This window comes from Plectropomus leopardus, chromosome 15 (assembly GCF_008729295.1).
Source record: "Plectropomus leopardus isolate mb chromosome 15, YSFRI_Pleo_2.0, whole genome shotgun sequence".
NCBI classification, from domain to species: domain Eukaryota; kingdom Metazoa; phylum Chordata; class Actinopteri; order Perciformes; family Serranidae; genus Plectropomus; species Plectropomus leopardus.
In genome coordinates, this window is record NC_056477.1 from 3,629,426 (window position 1) to 3,649,613 (window position 20,188).

The window sequence follows — 20,188 nt, forward strand, 5'->3', positions numbered from 1 at the left end:
ATTTATTTAAGCATTTTATAATAATATAATACATAACATGTGATTCATTTATTCATTGATTAATTTACCAAATTACATAATTATTTATTTATTCTTCATTTAAGCATTTTAATAACATAATTCTATGTTTATTGAGCATTTAATTATATCATTTGTTTGTTTATTCAAGCATTGTATAATTGGGTTATATATTAATTAATTTATTTAATTATTTAATTATATCATAATTATTTAAATATTTAGTCTCTGCCCTTGAATCCCTCCATACATGACAGAAGAAAACAAATAAATAATTAAATAAATGTAAATCTGAATTGAATTGTTTTGGTCCACCTGTAAACAGCTTAATGCAGTCAGAAAAATATCTGATCTACACAATAATAATGATTTCCCCACAAGAAACCTCCGACCTTTAGTTCATGACTGACCGTCAGGCTGTTATTGAAAAGATGATTGCCAACTTTTGTCAAAAGTTGTGGATGCTACCAACAGAACTACTAAAATTAGTGTACTTTTAACAACTGTATGCTAAAACTTCAGCATGTGTACAGGACTGAGCGAACCTCCAGTGACACGAGAAAAACATCTCATGGGTTAGCATCAAGATCATTTCTTGGCCCCAAAAATCAGAANTTGTCAAAAGTTGTGGATGCTACCAACAGAACTACTAAAATTAGTGTACTTTTAGCAACTGTATGCTAAAACTTCAGCATGTGTACAGGACTGAGCGAACCTCCAGTGACACGAGAAAAACATCTCATGGGTTAGATCAAAATCATTTCTTGGCCCCAAAAATCAGAATTGACTGTATTTTGAGAAAATATGAGTATGAGTGGTGTGTGTCCCGCGGCACTGAAATGTCAGATTACTCTGTTTTGGAAAGTCTGTGGCTCAAAGCAAGTTTGATTTTCAAACTTCGCCACATCTCTGGAATGTCGCTCATGTCCGTCCCGTCATATCTTTGCTCGCTCTCCCTCTCTCAGCTTTCTTCCTCCAAATAAGGCACAAAAACTGTGACAATATTCAGGAAACTAAATAAAAGGCAGCAGGTCGACTGTCCGGCTTTTCTGTAAAATTACACCCAAGAGGAACAGTCGAGTTAGTCTGTAACGCCCTCCTCCTGACGGCATCTACGTCCCCGCCCCCTTTGAAATGTCATAGTTCACAGACGTAAACACGGTGACCTTTAAGTTCATTTAAAGGGACAGTTCACCGCTTTTTGAGGCAGTAGTTCTGCATTAAGGAATGAGGTGAGGACAATCTGCGTCCCTGCTCCGAGCTGCTCCGGTGATGAAGACTGAGGCCGCTGGCTTCATTTGGGGTTTGCTTTGTCATCTTCATATAAAAGAGGCTGGAGGGGGAAAAAAAGACAAGTAAGACAATCAGGACGTTTACTTGATGTTAGAAAAAGTCGAGTTATTATGTAAGTCCGACTAAAACTGAGCTTTTCGAATCTCACATCTGGAGGATTTGTTTGGAAGTCAAACTATTTTCCCATGTAGACACCTCAGTTGGACTTTATCTGGACTTTGGGATCTGCGTGTGCTCCTAGTTGCTGCGCCGGCCTCCCTGGGTGTTTATGGATAGGGACTGTTCATTACTTGTGAGGGGGAAGGGTGCTGCAAAACAGGTCAGGCAGTTTGAAAAAACAGATAAGCACTGAGGAGGGACTTTTGATTTTGGCTTCAGTGAGGGACATAAAGCTTGAAAAGGTCTATATCTATTTCATATAAAAAAAAAAAAAGTCACACCCCGGTCACCCCCCTTCTCTGATAAATAAAGTACAGTCCCACAACACCAGCATGGAAGCTAAGTCACGTACAGCTGTGTACGGGGCCACAGCAAAACATATTTAAGCCACCTAAAAAAAAAATCAATATCATCAGTGTTTCTTGGAGTAAAATGACTTTTTCATGGAGTCTGGTGTTTTTAATATAACGGCTTCAATCTCTGTCAGTGAGGGCTTTTTTTACAGCAAGGTAAGGTGGTGAAAATACTAAGTTTACTGTAAATAAACAGTTATGACAGTTATGTGATTCATTCTGCGTCATAGACTGTTGTAATGGGAGTTCCCATTTCTCATCATCAGCTCTCTCTCTTAATCATGTCATCATGAGTAGCACTCTCTGTTTGATCACGTTGTTAGTGTTTTGTGACGAACCACTGTGGGTTAATCTTTTGTTCTCTCTGTACTGTGCACGATGACGTATGCTGTGTGATAAACCATATCATTGTTTGTCTTCAAGATAATTCACTGCATTTTCTTGCTGCATCTCCTCTGCTATGGACCCCTTTTTGCGTCGTCTCATGCTGGAGAGAGCAGGGGTCCGTTTGCAAACGCTTGAATTCAACTATCAGAAAGACAACAGCTGGCTCAGTGTTGTATTTAACAACAAATTTCCAGAACACTGTATATATAATACAGGTTTATGGCAACTAACTAGAGGGCATAGCTCCACCTGCTATGGTGGAGTTGGACATACTTCTGTCAGTAAATGGATTTTCAGTGTCCAATGTCCAATTAAATGGCCTCATCACACAGTGTATACCAGGACTCTGGGATCTGTGCAGTGTCGTGTCACCTTGTTCTCCAGCACTCGGCTGTGTGTCGGGCTGCTGAGCTCCTCCAGAGTTTCGGCTGCGGGTTTGTTGAGGGTTTCAGGCAGCAGGAGGCCGAGGCAGCCTGCAGACAGACCGCTCAGACAGAACACAGTGAAGGGCATGGAGGTGTGGAGAGCCCGCTACAATAAACACAATGACATCAGAAAAACAAAATAACTGATTAATTGTGATCTGAATATATATTTAGTTTTTCCATGTCTGTTTATTTCTTTGACATAATTCATAAAAGAATCTGTTGCTCCATCATTGGGTTAACAGCAGGTTTGAGTTTCTCATCACTTTAAATATAAGTTGTCTGAAACAAGTCGCACGTCTGTTTGCGGATGTTCTGGCTAAAACTGAACCTGTGGTTGAGTTGCTTCATCTTGGTGATGTCACCTAAATCACCACTGGGTGTCACTAAACTTCACAGCCTGCATGGGTTAACTGAGGTGAACATAGAGTTCAGATCAACACTTTCAGAGGGAGGTTTTTCATGCTCTTTCCATTTCACCATGTCTTCTGTTGCAAAGTCAGCTCTAATGTGAATCTGACATTATGCTTTTTATAAAAAGCTTTATACGTCAAAGTCATTTTTAAAAGCAGTTCAGCACAACCACGTACTGTAAACATGACGTGATGGCCACGTACCTGCTTCCTTTGTTGACTGATGCACGTTTATTATATTTGAGGGGATAGTTTGGGGATTTTTTTAAGTGGGACTGTATGAAGTACTTATTCATACGAGTCAGTGCATTAGTAACAGTAGATGTCAGTTTGCACACCCATTTCCAGGAAGCAGCAGGAGAATCACAACAGAAACTAAGAAATGAACTGTTGTGGATAGAAGCAGCAGCAAAACAAACTTTAGCCACCTTAAACAATCAGGCAAAAACAAAAAAACAATTTAAGTTTAAGACTTATATTGATAATATTTTATATTAAGAGTATTTAAACTACTTAACCATGACCTAATCAGTCTGTTAAGATAGAAAAGCCATTAACAGCTTCAGTTCCCCATCTATGCTCGCCAGAGCCTCCACACTGCTGACAACAGAGAGAAACTATAGTTTTAGCACACAAACACAGAAGCTGCTGGTCTATGCAGCTGCCTCGATCAGTGAGTATGTGTTAATGTGTGACTTTAGTGAATCTGAACAAATTCTTTTGAATGCTGAAGTTAGACAGTAACACTAACTATCTGATCGACGTAGCAGAAAACCAGCAGCTGCTGTCTTCAGCAATGTTAAATTAAGTTCAGTCATAGAAACTGAGATGAAGTGCTTTCCGGCTGGCTTATGTTTTGTCAAGAGAACATATGTGAGCTACAAACAAACACATTCTCACCATGGAGGGAACAAACGGTGCAAGAATCCCTCCAACTCTGCACGACATGGAACAAACTCCCAAACCAGCGTTCCTGGAAAAAAAAAAACGTCAAAAAATAGCACATTAGGTCAACTTCAGGTGATGCGATATGAGTGAATAATTCAACATGCAGACTGTGCATGGTTAGTTGACCTGATAACAGTCGGGTAGAGTTCAGAGGTGTAAACGTAGGCGATGTTGAACGCTGCACTGACCATCAGTTTTCCCAGAAGTGCCAACGACGTAACGCTCAGCAGCGTCCCTGCAAACACAAATAAAACAGTCACGAGATCAAAGCCTTACTGTTTTAAAATGCCTTTAAAATCTTTATGAACTGATGAGGAAGTAAAAAGCCTCAACTCTCTTTTATTTGGTGGTGAAACTGTCGATTTGTTGATATCTGGTTTACACTGCAGTTGTGCAACTTGAGAACAACTCCTCCCAGAACAACTGGTTTGAATTACTGGACATGTTTGACTGGTGATGACATGTTTGGTTTGTCTCACTCACATTTAAGCTCGCAGCAGTCGTGCTTAGATGTAAATTTGTCTGTATGAGCGAGCGTCACCGCCTCACCTGTGTTTTCAGGGACGAACATGGTGAAGAGACACGCGGAGCCGGCCAGACACAGGAAGCTGGACATGCTTTTCCTCCTCCCAGCCCTGAACAACAAGACGCACAACTTATTACAGCATGCTCTAACCACGACACCTCACGTTATCTGGGTCATGCTTGAAACATTTTTTAAGCCAAAGAAAGAAAGTTGAGGACAGTTTATGAAAATATCAACATACATACAATCCAGCAGATTAACGCCTCATTTCCACATAGCTCTGTACGTATGAAAGTCAGCCAGAAGTCCATTAATTCCTCTGGACTGTATGTTTTAGGACAAAATATTTCACAAAACTGGTGACACACCCGACAGGCTGACCTCCTCCCATTTTTGGTCCTGTTTTTGTCTCTGGGCTCTATGCGCATTCAGGCAAAAACAACTCAAAATGAACTTTTCTGCCATTTCTGCTGAGCCATTTATTCATTTGTAAGGATTTTTATAACAATAAGAGCATATTCTCCCGTACATAAAAATACAGCACAAAACAAAACTGCGTGGCAGCGAGAAATAAGAATAACTGCAGAAAGTTAACAAATCACACAGTTAGACCTCATATAACTGCAGACAAGTGGTTTTAATACTTTTCATACAAACATCTCCAGACATGATGACCAAACATTGAGGTGTGAGCTGCAGGTGTAACAGGTCACACTGGGTTGTCACTGAGCTAAACAGTGTGTGTTATCATGTGTCTGTGTGTGTGTGTGTGTGTGTCTGTGTGTGTCTTACCAGTGTTTGTTGATGAAGTATATGCAGAGCGGGTAGGCGGGCAGCTCCACCAGGCCGTACATGGCTACGTTAACATAACGGCTACCAGACGTGTCACTGGCCCCCAGAGTCAGACCATAGTACACAAGACTACACGCGTACCTGAAAAATAATCATAAAAACAACACACGGTAAGTGGCAATGATAATGAACACAGAAACACGTTTAAATGTAATTAAAAAATTGCATCTACAGTGTTTATATTTGGTAATTGGTAATAACTTTGATCTGCAGCACACTCAGCCGCACTTTGACATTTATCTTGTTTTTTATTCAGTTTTCAGAAGCTCATCCTGCTCCTTCTTTTCCTGCAGAGGAGGATGTTTACAGTAAACTGTGCTGCAAAAAATGTTACAGCTCTTTGAAGTGAGGAAATATCTAGAGAACTATCAGACTAAATTGTTTTACTCTACAAGGCAAAAGAAAAAAAGGAGCTCACTGAGACAGCTAACTGAACAGACGACCAAACATAAATAAAAGTTGAGTTAAAAGGTGTGAAACAGATGGTGGTGACAGAGAAAATGTTTTCAGTTATGAACATGCGAGTGTTGTAATAGTAATCAATCACATTTATATACAGCAGGTAAGTAATGAGCTGACTGCTGCGTATGTGACAGAGAAAATATAAAGACAGGGGAGGAGAAGGTGGAAGGTGGACTATTGCAAGCAATGTTTTTGTTATTGGTACACACAACGCTGTGGGACAGGCCTTATCACTAGATGCAAATCATGTGTTTCACTACAGCTGGTAGCCACAAATAATCGTCTGCAAAAAGCAATGCCATTTGTGTCAGACACCTTTTTTTAGTTTAGTTTAGTGCACTCACCAGACAAACATGAGCACCATTGTCCTCAGACGGAGGACTGGATGGATCACTAACTGCAGGACACCCGTACCCCTGTTGTCATGGTTACGGGCTTTAGCAGCACCGACACGTTGCAACATCAGGTGGTTGACAGCGTTGCCGTTTCTCAGCGCCATGTAGTGCAGAACCTAAAAACACCAGACAAACAATATCTGACAATATTTCAAAAATGATACAAAACTCAAACTGAGCTAAAAAAAAAAAGTACTGATGCACACACGGCAATCAGTTTGTCAAGCTTTATATTAAAAACCACAAAAAAAATCTGCAGCACTTTTTCTTTGGACAATGTTAAAATAAATAAAAAAGCTAACACCTTTTGGAAACATGTGTCATTTAAGATAGCCTTTCTTTCAAATGTTTGCTCAGCTGACTGTGTCCCTGTAGAGGACGAGTGTCCCTGTAGAGGACGAGGGTTTGCATGCTGCATGTCCACATTGTAAAAATGGAAATAGCAAAACAAACCTGTTTTACATGCTGCGCCTGCATCTGGGAGACTAAACTTAAGTTGATTTACCTGAGTTTTTTTAAAGCACAGAAATCAAACACTATATTAATGATCAATGATGATATAAATGATAATAACATTTCTAAATAATAATTAACCGTTGGGGAATTAACCACAGTTTACTGTCAAACTGGAAACCCTTTCATCCCTACCTGGCATACTATCTTTGCATATTTGTTTGAGTCAAACTTCTTCTAATTTCTAAATCCCATCTTTCCAGAGTTCATGTTTCACACTGAGGTCAAGGAAAATATTTAAGAAAAAGAGACATTTTCTGACTTTTCTGCCCAGATTCATTTCGTTGTAAGAGGATGTGGAGATTAAAAAAAAAGAAAAGCGCCTCCAGGTATAATGATTCAAGCTTTATGCTGCTTTTTTCTGAGATTAAATCTATGAAAAACCGCAGTGCTGCAACAGTTTTATAAACACTAAACCCACCAAGACATGGCAGTTAATATATCAGTTAATAATATCTGTTACCTCTTCAGCTCGCTCCGTCTGACCCTGAGAATAAAGCCAACGAGGAGACTCTGGCAGAGTTCTGGAGGAGAAGAGAAATCATTGTATTGGTACAAATGTGTTTCTCTGGATATTTATTTTGAAAAAGATTACAAAGGTTTTGTATTATGTTTACATAATCACAACAGTAGATTGTGGTTTTACATTTATTTGTTTATGTTGTTTAACCGCTTGGACCCTGAGCAAATCTGTTTGACTTCTTTCAAAAACATGGGAAGACGCCAATGAGCAACAAAAGAAGAAATTGCTTAAAAAAATTAGCAAGAAATTAGTAAAAAAAAAATTTTTTTTTTAAAGTACAAGGAAAATACCTGATAATTACTTTAAAGAAAAGAAAAAAGATTAAGAAAAAAACAGTGGAAAAAAAGGAAATGACTTAAAAATTGTATCTTAAAAATTATAATTTTAAATAAAATCTTAAAATATGTAATTATTATAATTAGCAAAAAATATAGTTTTTACCAAGCTTTTTCCTTTTTCCTGAGACACAAGCTCTGTGCTGGAAATTAAGTTTAAAATAAAGTGTGTTTTCTACAAACGTGACATGTTCTCGAGTCACTTGCAGTCCATTCAGAGTGGACCCCCGACCCACACGATGGGTTAACAAATACAAAACCTTTGGTAAGTTTGTAACATGTTACAGTCTTCAAACAGTCTTCCTGCAATGCATCAAACTATTATATCTTTAACTTAACATTTAATCCATCTCATTTGTTCTGTTTGTTTTAGTCGTCAAATGAGAGGATGCTTTTAAAAACCACATGTGTATATTTTATGTGTTTTGGTTTTATGTGGATGCAGGCAGCGACTCGTCTCTCTGAGGTTTGCACTCACGCAGACAGCAGGAAGAAGAGGACACCGGACGAGTTGGCCACCATGGCGAGGCTCCTCCACGGCCGGACGAAGTAGCCCAGAGCTCCAAACAGGGCGATGCCGACCGCAAAACTCATATTGGCTAACGTCCCTGAAATAAAAAAAGAGTCCAACAGTGAAAAATCAGCGCAGGCTAAAAATCATAAACACATAGTTTATCCATTGATCATTTTTTTCATGATTTTTTCTAAATTACTAAGAACGTTGTTAAGTAAAATTCAATGATTTATGGAGAAGGGTGGAATGAAGTAAGTTTATGTTTCTTCTCACTCCTTTTTGAATATCTTTTGCTTTATGTATTTCATTGTCAGTATATATGTCCTCTGTCTGCTTGTTTGTATAATCATTTCCGTTTTTCAAGTTAAAATCAGAAAAAATGTAAAAGATTTGATTAAATTCTTAAGGACTGATCAATTGATCATCGATTTATTGTTATCATCCCTAATTTGGAGCGATCACTTTAATCCTGATACAGCTACATGACCTCTTCAAGACAAAGCCTACAGTACATCTATGTCCTTCCAAAATCCAGTTTGGTACTATTCTATATTATATCACTTAACTCTATATTTAGATTAAAATTATATCAAAGCAGAAAAACAGTAAATTCTCTCATTTCAGAGGGTATAACCAGGAAACATTCGCTATATCACCCGACAAATATCCAAAAGAATTAATCAACTTAACTGGCAGCAGAAACACAACATAATATAACGTATGTGAACATAATGTGATTCAGTGTTTTCGTACCGGTCATGGCCCAGTAGGATTTGCCCACGTACTCCTGAGTGAGAACAAAGCAGGCGACGTTGATGCCGCCGTTCATCAGCCCCACCAGGAAACGAGACAAGGCGAAGACCTCATAGCTGGGGGCCAAGGCGGTCACGTAACCAAAGACCACCTCAAAAAACAGACCTGAGGGACGGAGATGAGGAGAGTGAGGAGGAGCAGCGTCCTGGTTTCAAAGACTTTCAAAGACAGTTTGGTGTTTTTATGCCTTCAAACACGAGTTTATTTAACTTTATACAAGTTAATACAAAACCAGAAAGAAAACACAAATAAATACAATTTAGGGAAAAATATCTCTCTGACAAATGTTGAGATTTAAAGCCATGCTCATGACTTTTTTTTCATCTTATCAGTGTGACTCTGTGTAATCTGATGCAGACAAACCCACAGAGAGTTCTCTCTGACTCCGCAGCTCTTCTGAGCTTCTAAAATGAAAACTTCAAACCAAAATCCAAAATACAGATTTTTCCTCGTACTTGCAGACGTAGCAAAAACAGTTCCCACATGAAACTGCTCACAACAAGGTCTGTGTATTATCTTGAGTAACCGGATTATAATTTATGAAAGAAACATTTTTCAGAGGTATTTTTTGGCACAAATCTAGTTCCATTAGTTTGGAAAAAAGGCTAACATTTCTACAGCCGATAACTCCAACACCCACAGCTCATACCAACACAATCTAGGTTGATAAATATAGTACTACAGGTCGAAAAAATGTGTATTTTTGATTTGGCGGCAAACCTTATCCACCTCTTTTTATCTTTGTTTTGGTTTGACGCAACATTCCCCGTCTGATTTCATCTCACTGTTTCCAGCAGCAAGTTCTCATAAACCCACTGCCCACTTCCTGCCCAACAGACAAGTTAACAACATGCTGGTGAAGAAAAAAGGTTATACGCAGGATTCCTACAGCTTACAGCAGGTGGAATTTAAGACTTGTTAGGGATTTTTCAGTGTTAAATTTAAGACTGATTTCACTATAACTAAAACTGTGAGGAAAAAATAAAAACAAGACCTGACACCATTGACTCAGGGTTAGGGAGAATTTTTGCCCAAATATTCACTTCACTGTGAAACATGACTTTTGTGTGACAGCAGTGCTAGTCATATTGTGTGATTTTATTTTTAGTTACCTACTATTTTGAGATTTAACAATGCAATGTCAGAAAAATATAGAACCTTGTACCTAGTACATTTTGTCTTTGCACGCAAGACTTTTTAATTTTTTGTTTTAACTGTTAAGACTTTTTAAGGATCCCCGGGGACATTTTCCCCTTGTTTTTTTTTTGTTTTTTTTTTTTTTTTACAAACAATTTTCTAAATTATCCTGCAATTTGTAGAATATGTCTTACCAAGTTGCTTTTTTCCTTTTCCCCTAAACATTTAATAATTTTCACTTATTCCAGGAATTTCCCAGGCCTGGAAAATGTTATCATGAAATTTCATGACTTCTCCAGGTTTTTCACGACCGTGGAAGCCCTAAATTTCACTGAGACAAATCTGACTAATCACTGGTTTCCTCACCTGTCAGGTAGACGGGTCTCCTGCCGATCCGGTCAGAGAGCGGCCCAAAGATGACGTTCCCGACCAGAAGCCCTGCAAAGAACAGCGACCCGGCTAGACTGACCTTATAGGCCTGCTGCTTGATGAGGAACCACTGGAGGACACAGAGACAGAGGACTTAAATAACGCAAAGAAGTGCACGTGCTGCATCGGAGGTCTGTGTTGGGTAAATATGAACTCTGGCTCACTCACCTCGGTCACGATGGAGTCGACGTCCTCAGTAAAGGTGACATGCTGGAGGAGCTCCTGCGGGCTGGATGGGATGGCGTCCTGCTGCTCAATGCGGTACTTTGGTGTGAATCCAATCAGAACAATCAGCATGGACTGACAGGCCATGTACACCTGAAACACACACACGTAACACTAATCACACCACCATCACTGCCACTGCAACTATCAGCATGGTCGGAAAATCTGTGCACACTAAGGGTGGACAGATTATTGTCCTGGCCGATTATTGGTGGTGATATTTGGTATTTTGCCACTTATCTGTATTGGCATTTTTAGCCATATCGGCCACTGAGCAGCTTTAATAGAAATGAACAGGGTGCATCCATGACGAGTGTGATAAACATCTTTCTCTAAGATAACGAAAACAAAACAGCTCTTATGTTAAGCTGATTAAGCAATAAAGAAAACATTATATTATGTTGCATTTCTGCACACTGGATATTAAAGTACAGTTTTGAATGCAGGACTTTAACTTGTAGTGGAGAATTTTACTGTGTCCTATAAGTATTTTTACTACGAGATTTGGACCAGATTTGGACCAAATATAGACACACGTTGATTGTGTCTATATATAGAGTTACTGAATTGAGGATGTGCCTGACCTATGACTCTTGATGTAGCAGTTGCCCTGTGTCTCCTAATGCTTTGTTTATTTAAATTATTTTGTTGTCTTTCTAGGCGGCATTTGTTTGATTTTAATTTTAATTTGTATGTTGTTGTTAACGTTCTTGTTTAACTTGTATTTCTAGGCGAGTTGGTAGCTCCTTAACACAGGCTTGGCTGCATTTTTAACAGCATTATTTCTTTTAATCAACACTTGGCGAAGCTATTGTTCTACCCTGGATCCTAAATCTGCCAAAAACTGAAAACTAAATTCAAAAAGTTGTCCTTTGACAAACTTCATTTGCATAGACGTACATATGCGAATACATTTGATATTTGAGACCATGTAGACCAAGTGGGATATTACTTCAAGTAATTAGTGAAACAGCGCGCTTTTGTCATTAATTCGGCTTATGTTTGATGTCCTCATCTGTATTTTCCTTCTCCAGCATGTAAACAACAGTGACATGTTTCACAGTGCGGGCTCAGTCAGGTATGTGGCGCTGTATTGGTATTTTAGCCAATAAGTAATGCTGGAATAAGGAAGGTTAGATACGAAAAACTCTTCGATTGGCCTGCCGAATTAAAGAGTAGTTCATATTAATTTGTAAAACATACCGATTTATGGGCCATTTTATTCATAAAATGGCCGATAAACAACGGAACACTAATTTCCCCGTTTTCTTAAGGAAGTCTGGTGAAAAGTTCTCTATCCCGGAAAGAGCACTTGCTGCGCGCGAGCACTGCTAAATTGTAATCAAGTGCTGGCAGCTCAGAGTTTAAAATGTTAAATCGCTAAATGTTACCGTGTTGCTCCTCAGATAAACGCTTAAAAACCTGCCAGCAGAGCCTGAAAGCCACGTAGCGCTCCCGCGGCTCCGCGGCTGTGACTGTTGTTGCAGGGACTCCTCTTGTTTCTCATGTATGAAACGCTTATTTTTAATTTTACTAACCTGTGTCAGGACAAGGACAGCCACCGCCCGCTTCTGGTAGGGTCCAAACTCGCCGACAACATGAAAAGCTTCTTCTAAATCCATCCCAGGTAGGGCGGCCAGGCAGCGGCTCTCTGGGTTAGCATCACAACCAAAGAGGAAGAAATACGAGGGAGAGTGATGCGTCTTAACTTCCGGCTTCGCTTCTCTCCTGTGTTTACCCAAGTGACATAATAACAAGTGCAACCTCAAATATAAAGTATAACACCAATTCTCCAGAGGTCCGTTTCACAAAGCAGGTTTAGTGAAAACTCTGAGTCTGTTAACCCTGAAATGAGGGAAACTCGAGTTTTCCGTTTCAAAAAGGGAGGTAACTCAAACCAGAGAAAGAAGTGTAACTCTAGCCTGTTTCACAGAGAGGGGTAACTGAAGCTCCCGGTCAGTTACCGTAGTAACAGACTCTGTGAACCTAACCTGGTCGGGACCAGGTTTTTTTTTTTCAATGAACCTCGAGTTTCTCTCTGTCTCCGCCCTCTTTCAGCCACATACGCTATTTGATTTCCTCATTCATTCATTCAGTCAGCAGGCGAGTGTCGGAGTTCTGCCGTCTGTCAAAATGGCATGCCCTATCATTAATGATCCAGTGGATGAAGGAGCAGCATTACTGCGCAGAGGATTAGGCCTAAATATTCGTCGGGAGATTGTTTTCAGACCGCGGATAGATGCTCTCGCATTTCCGGACAGTTATCTTTTTGAGCGGCACCGTTTTGCAACATTACCAACCGCAGTCATGCTCTCACATCCCATCAGATATTGTGTGTTGCGCTGCGGTTCTTTGCAAATGGCAGCTTCTTGTATAATGTCGGAGATGCAGAGCATTTAAGCAAGGCAACTGTATGCAGGGCGGTCAGAAAAGTGTGCCTGGCCCTGAAACGACTTTTACACAACTTTGTTGTTTTCCCTGAACATAAACCTGTCAGAGCCATCAAGGAGGAGTTCCACGGGATTGCAGGTGAATGATGTAGAGATCTGTTAAATTAATTTTGAATCATATTTCGTTAATGACATTGTGCTGCAACCTCAGACTGGGATTAGTAATTTTAATTTCTTTTAGGATTTCCCAGTGTGATTGGCTGCATAGATGGCACACACATCCCAATCCCCATCCCCATCCCCATCCCCACGTGCGCTTCTCCCCCGCGGGATTGCACCTAAATGAGATAAAATGAAATAAATTAATACGCTACCATTCAAACAGTTTTCCCCTGTAATAGTATTGTAATTGCAAAGGACTACATTTAAACTTACGCATTGAGCCGGCAGCAATGTTCTCCCACGCCGTCTCCCTCTCTTTTGCAGCTGCAGCGGTGTTGCACTTATTTCTAAAACCGTGTTCAAACTCCGCATATGAGCGCATTAAAATTTCCAATTCGAGTGGGTGAAGAGCGCAGCGCTCCGCTTCCCCGTTGCCATGGTGACTCGTCGAATCGGGGCTCCATTGATGCTGGCTTTTTATAGTTGTGGTGCACGCGCTTAACTCCAGGTGAAACTATTCCGAGTTGATTAAACCAACTCAAATCAGCTCTTCTGGAACCGGAAAGTCAGAGTTTCCTATCTCAGAGTAGATCAACTCAGACTTCAGGGTTACACTCAGAGTTTGTTGAACCTGCTTTGTGAAACGGACCCCAGGACAGTTATTAACCCCTGGAGACTGTTTGGTGTATTTTACGCGCTTTTCGTCTTCATTTATTTATTTTATTTCTAATAATTTTGGCTGTGTTCATGCATATGGCATTTTTTTAAACAGCCTCTGTGTCATTTGGAGGAAATTCGTGCTATTTCCACTAGATGTACTGTCACAGTCAACGTAGCCGCAAATTATTGACAAATCTACTTTGCATGTAGTATCTAAAAAATAATTCTTTTTATTTTCATCAAAAAATATATAGTAGCATCATAACAAAAACCTGGCATTTAAGAGGTTAAAATAAAATAAATGAAAGTTGAAAATCATATTTATGTATAATATTTTTGTATCCTGATTTTAAAGATGACATTTTGTGTGCAGGGTGGTGTGCGGGAGCATTTGACACTGCATAAAAAAATGTATAAAAATCAATGTTGCTGATAATCATCTACATATCCAAGGCTGTGGTAGAAAAAATAACATCAACTTAGCATCTAGTATAGTGAAAATCATTCATTTCTTCATTTTTTAAAGATTGTGCCATCATGACAAAAACCTGACATATAAAGGTTTACATTCTGAAAATTAATGAATGTTTGGTATTTGTGATCAGGACTGATGTTGGGTAAAAAAAATAACTGAATGCTAGTAGAAAATAATATAAATACATAATATGTTGAAAAGCGCATCTTGTGCGCAGGGTAGGCTCGGTGGTAAAACACTAATGATATCAGTTGCTATAACCTTTAACTTTTCCTTGACTGACAGATGAGATGTAGTTGACAGAATGTCAATAGAACGCATTCTCCGCCGGTGTCTCCGCCGGTGTCCGCTCCGCTCTCATTCTCCGCCGGTGTCCGCTCTCATTCTCCCCGCCGGTGTCTTCAAATGTCCACTCCGCTCTCTGTTTCCACCGGTGTCTCCGCTGGTGTCCGCTCTGCTCTCATTCCCCGCCAGTGTCTCCATCGGTGTCTTCAAATGTCCACTCCGCTTTCATTGTCCGACAGGTAATATCAATCCAATCCCAAAAAATCTCCTTAGGGCACCAAAATGTCTAGATCCGGCCCTGATACGTCATTTATTAGCAAGCTTGCTGCTATGCAGAGATCACAACAAAGCCGTTACTTAGGGACTGTTCTGTAGCTGTGCTGCTTCCTGACATTTAAAAACGGGGCGGATTATGAGACACTGGGCCCCTGGGCACAGATATGCAAACGGCCCCCACCTCTCCTACATAGGGTTAAAAACACACACACACACACACACACACACACACACGGACACTATGTGATTGTTTTGCAACTTATTTGTTAAATTTTAAATTATTTGTATAATATATGTTTTATTATAATAAAAATACATTAAACAAAACAAATATTATGTTGTATTTTTATTATATAAGATAAAATGCAATAATACATTTAAAATTATTCACTAAAAGTTACCTACCAAACCTGTAAAAAAAAAACTTTTTATTTAAGTACGTATGTATCCCTTTTCTTCTGCTTATTCTTCTTTTGTTTTTAAATGTATTCCTCATATGATCGTTGAATAAAGAAGAAAAAAAAGGACGTCCTACCTCTATTACACACATTTATTTATAAGGCACTCCCACAACTCACAGGTCAATCAAACCTTGAAAATGCTAACTAAAATAAATAAAGTCAGTGGCAACAAAGCTTGTTTTCCTTATTTTTACATTGTGATTAAGTGCAAACAAGAAGATAGTTAACTACATCAAAAAGGACAAAAATATCAGTAATGGCCAAGTTAATACAAAACATGAAAAAAAAAAGCTGTGTATACAAAAGATGATTAGCCGATAACTTTACGCAGATGGATCCAGATTATTTACGGCAAACATACAGAAGATTGTCGAAATGCTTGGATGAAGCACCCACGTCAACCCTGAACATGCACTTAAAGTCATCAGTCATCACTGCACTTTTTTGTTGAAAAAGCACGTGCATGAGACGTTTACACAACGTTTACACAACATTTACAATGATTACATTCACTTCATCTCCCTCGTCTGTTCATGGAGGAAAGACAAAAAAAGCTACAAAAAAAACACTGACAGCATCCCACAGATCGGTTTTTACAGCCTCAGCGTGTTTTTGTAAGTGCTTCTGCTTCACTGAGTTCATTAGCCCCCGACAAAAAAAAATCACACACTTCCTCATATATAATTCTGGCATAGCGACCATTTTATGAACAAACTATAAGGAGTCACTGCTGAGTCATAATTTCCTCCTTGAAAAAAAAAAAAATCCTAAGCAGAAATAAAAACGTAAGCATTATTTTTTCAGAGCGGGGCACTGAATGCTGAAATGTCGCTGATTTGACACTGAATGGCAGCTGTAGATTGAATTCATTTAATTTCCCTTCTATCTCATAATTACTTTTGTTCCATATTGCTCAGCTCCAATTTGCAAAAACCTACACATAAACACAAACACAAACACACACACACACACACACACACGCACGCACACACACACACACACACTCAGGGTTCCCACACATTTCCATGGACGAAATTTCCTGAAAATAGCTGGTTATGTTTGTTTCATGATGCGAAGAGCAGTGCAACAACAAATCCTGTGACTTTTCCAAATTTTCTAATTATTTCTACTAATTCCATGATTTCTCAAGGCCTGGAAAATGACATTGTGAAATCCCATGACTATTCCTGGTATTCCAGGATTGTGGGAACCCTGACACATTCATACCAGGTTGCAACAGTTTGAGATTTCCACGGTGAGGTGACCATCTCCGGAAACATTTTTATGAATACATTCCCAGGACTTTTCCAACATTTTAAAGAACAAACATTTTCAGAAATTACCGCTGATTTATTTTTTTCATAACTAAATAATAGGTGAAAAAAATATATTATTCAAAAAATAAATAAATTCAAAACATGATTAGAGCTGAATATTTAAATACAACTAAGGGACTGTTCTTTATTTACAAGAGGGAAGTGGGTGGTGCCAAAAGGGGGAGGCATGTCAAATAATTTTATAAGCAATGGGAGAAATAATTGTTTTTCATTTTGGCTTTTGGGCAACTTATTTAACCAATTTTTAAAGCAAACTTTCTGTGTTATCTTTAAAAATATTTTTCTTAGTTTTTTATTTTCATTTTGGCCATTATTTCCCCCTTATTTTTTTGTGATTTTAATAAAAGATTTAACAATTGTTGTTTTTAATTTGCGGTAATTTTTCAGGTCAATTTCTTTTCTAATTTCTTGCGATTTGTGGCACATCTCTCTCCAAGGCGCTCCTGGTCTCTTTAGCCACGTTTTCAAAAGAAATCATAATGTGTTACAAAGTGTTAATTTAAGGCACACTGTGAAACCGATATACCGCTGCAACCCTCATCCACACAAACACATTTGTGCTTTCACGCAGTTTTCAAACTCCACTTGTTTGTGGAAGACAGTATGAAAATTACTCTGCTGCAAGTAACAGGCGATGATGCACACAACATGAAGGCAAATAAAAAACGCAAGAGCAGTCTGAGGACCGATGTGATCATGTTTCCGTGATTTCTTCATGCTCTTCATGCAGCTTCCCTGGCGTTTGCAGTTTCTTTAACGGGGTCTTCCTCAGCTGCAGGTGGTTCGGTTGAAGCGGTATTATCCTTCAGCGGTAGACTTTCCTCAGCTGCAGGAGAGTTGCCACCTGGTTGAGTTGACTTTCCATTTTCAGCTGCAGAATCAGGGTTGGTGATGTTTTGAGTCTTGTTAAAAAAGCCTTTCTTCCACAGCACAAACACAGCTGCAGCTCCAGCTCCAGCTGCCAAGGTACCAAAGATGGTTCCCACGATAATTCCAGTCCTGTTGTGTGGTTTTTTCTCCTGGTAGAGACGATTGTGTTCAGGTTTACTGTCCTTCTCTGTGAACTGGTTCGCAACCCGGCAGGTGAAGGTCTCCACCTCTGAGTGATCAGCCGCGGTGATGACTATCTCCTTCAGCATCTCCTTCCACTCACCCTCTCCCATCCTCCAGCTGTATGTGATGGGTCCAGCATCTGTGGTGCCCCCATCACACGCCACGGTGCATTTCTCCATGAGGAGCGCACATGACAGTGGTTTAAACGCCACCTCAGGCTCAGTGACCGCTTTGATCATCTCAGCATCGTAGCCTCCAGGCTGGACCCTGTTGTTGATCTCCACCGTGTACACCCCAGCGTCAGCTGCAGTCATGCTGCTGATCTCCAAACGTCCAGTTTTTTTGTCCACGGTTGTGCGGCCTTGAAATTTGTCGTACACATCCAAAGCGGCCGAAAACGTCCACCAGCTCAGCCACCAGGTTACCTTTGAACTTCCACAGGATGTTGGCGATCGGTTCAGTCGGAGCAGGCCTCGGGTCTAACGTCAGTGTGCCGCCCGCCATGAAATACGCCTTTTCATCTGCGGCCAGAGTGAAACTCAGCGCCGCCAACAGCAGCAGCAGCAGCGGCACGAACCCCGTCAGCTTCAGCGTCTCCATGTCCTCGGATCAGTACAGAACTGGAGGAAAATCCACCTTCATGTCAGGAAACAACGAACACTTTTCAGCCTGCCACACTCCGAGTGAACGTCCACACCCTTCCTTCCTGGTTTTGTGTTTCGGTTAATGCAACGGAATAAAATGTTTACTGAGAGAAAGATGACCCGGAAGTCTTATCGTTAGGTGTCTGTGGCACTGCACGATCAAAATTCTATTATTATTATTATTAGTAGTAGTAGTAGTATTAATATTATTATTGTTATTATTATTATTATAAGTAGTAATAGTGGTAGTAGTAATATTATTGGTAGTAGTAGTATTATTAAAATTCAATTAAATGTAACGTACAATGTGTAGCCAGTGGTGGAAGAAATATAAAGATCTTTGAATTTTCACCAAACTTACACTTTATTAATGAATCTGAAAAAAATACAACCGTCTTATCTAATGTTAAAATGCTATTAAGACCTTTGAGTTAATAATTGCTTTTTTATGTCAAACAAGAATAATATATATATATATATATATATATATATATATATATATATATATATATATATATATATATATATATATATATATATATATATATATATATATATGTGTGTGTGTGTTTATATATATTTATATATATATATACACATACATACGTATATACATATACACACAAACACACATAGACGCAACAAGGCAATTCAAAAGTGCTCATACAAAACACAATAGTGGACAAAGATTAACAACAAAAGTGAAGAGATAAAATATAAATGGGGACATTAATTATGGAATTATTTTATTATTAGTAGTAATAATAATAATAACTTTGATACTGTAAGTATATTATGATATATGTATTTTTGTACCTTTACTTTGAGTTTAATTGCGGGACTTGCGGAAACGAGTAACACTGTATTTTAACACTGTAGTATTGCTATTTAACTTAAATTAACATATCTAAAAATCTATTTTATTCGAAGCGCACAGGCATTAGCGTTAGACAGCTACATTAGGTCACATACGGTCACAGCCTGAATCCCTTTCTTCAGGAAGTTTACAGAAAAATTGAAAAAAATGAAAAAATATATTAAGAATGATCATTAATATAAACTGAAAGAGCAGAAAGAAGACCTAATATTCTGGACGACATCGTAAAATGTGGTGTCATTTGTGATCTGTAAGCTGTGGTTTGACAGACAGCTTCCGGTAAGCGCGGGTAATGTCTGGAGGGAACGTGATTGCGAGGGAAACATTTTTCACCGTTACACCGCGTCAGCCGAAAGCGAAAGTAAAACATGGTACTTTCCTGTAGTCCTTGTAGGACTACAATTATATTTGTACATGAACGTAGTGCAGTTTGCATGTTGCCAAGTGTTTAGTGTGTGTACTAAAATCTACCACGGCTTTTTAGTAAAATAACAACACTAGTGTGTGCCATTTAGAAATAACTTATTTATTTATTATTATTATTTTAAACCAGGTTATTACTGCTCCCCAGTAACTGTCTTATATTTTAGTCATTGCAGCACGTGATAAAAATTAAGTGTCAAATTTTTTTAAAAAAATCAAGATGTGATTTGTGCTTACATTAACATTCTATTTAAAAAAAAATAGAAGTGATCAAACGAATAAAATAAATGCTGAACTGCTGTTGTTTAACTTTTCTTAACCCTTTGACACTTAAATCAGCATCACTTTCCTTGTGCAGCTTTCAGACGCCTTTCACAAGCAATTAACCCTTTGAACCTTGAGAACATTATTGCGATTTCTTTCAA

General features: G+C 39.0%; 1 protein-coding gene and 1 pseudogene across 1 annotated transcript; both read right to left on the bottom strand.

Annotated features, from left to right (window-relative positions):
* Positions 1-639: 639 nt before the first annotated feature.
* On the bottom strand, positions 640-12,557 carry slc22a15 (solute carrier family 22 member 15). Its single transcript, XM_042502194.1, has 13 exons — positions 12,259-12,557; positions 10,664-10,813; positions 10,433-10,565; positions 8,870-9,034; positions 8,081-8,210; positions 7,208-7,268; positions 6,181-6,347; positions 5,315-5,455; positions 4,546-4,631; positions 4,123-4,231; positions 3,949-4,021; positions 2,583-2,741; positions 640-1,351 (listed from the first exon to the last, which is right to left on the bottom strand). Exons 1-13 carry the CDS (start codon positions 12,340-12,342, stop codon positions 1,313-1,315), a joined length of 1,497 nt encoding a protein of 498 aa, XP_042358128.1. The 5' UTR covers positions 12,343-12,557; the 3' UTR covers positions 640-1,312.
* Positions 12,558-17,079: 4,522 nt separating this feature from the next.
* On the bottom strand, positions 17,080-18,528 carry LOC121954759 (annotated as a pseudogene).
* Positions 18,529-20,188: the final 1,660 nt, after the last annotated feature.

Excerpts from the sequence above, each read along its gene's own strand:
- slc22a15 (XM_042502194.1), bottom strand. The coding sequence starts at position 12,342 with ATGGATTTAGAAGAAGCTTTTCATGTTGTCGGCGAGTTTGGACCCTAC. Across the intron at positions 8,211-8,869 it reads ATCCTACTGGGCCATGACCG|GGACGTTAGCCAATATGAGT; the intron begins GTACGAAAACAC and ends TTTTTATTTCAG. Across the intron at positions 1,352-2,582 it reads GCCGAGTGCTGGAGAACAAG|CCTCTTTTATATGAAGATGA; the intron begins GTGACACGACAC and ends TTCCCCCTCCAG.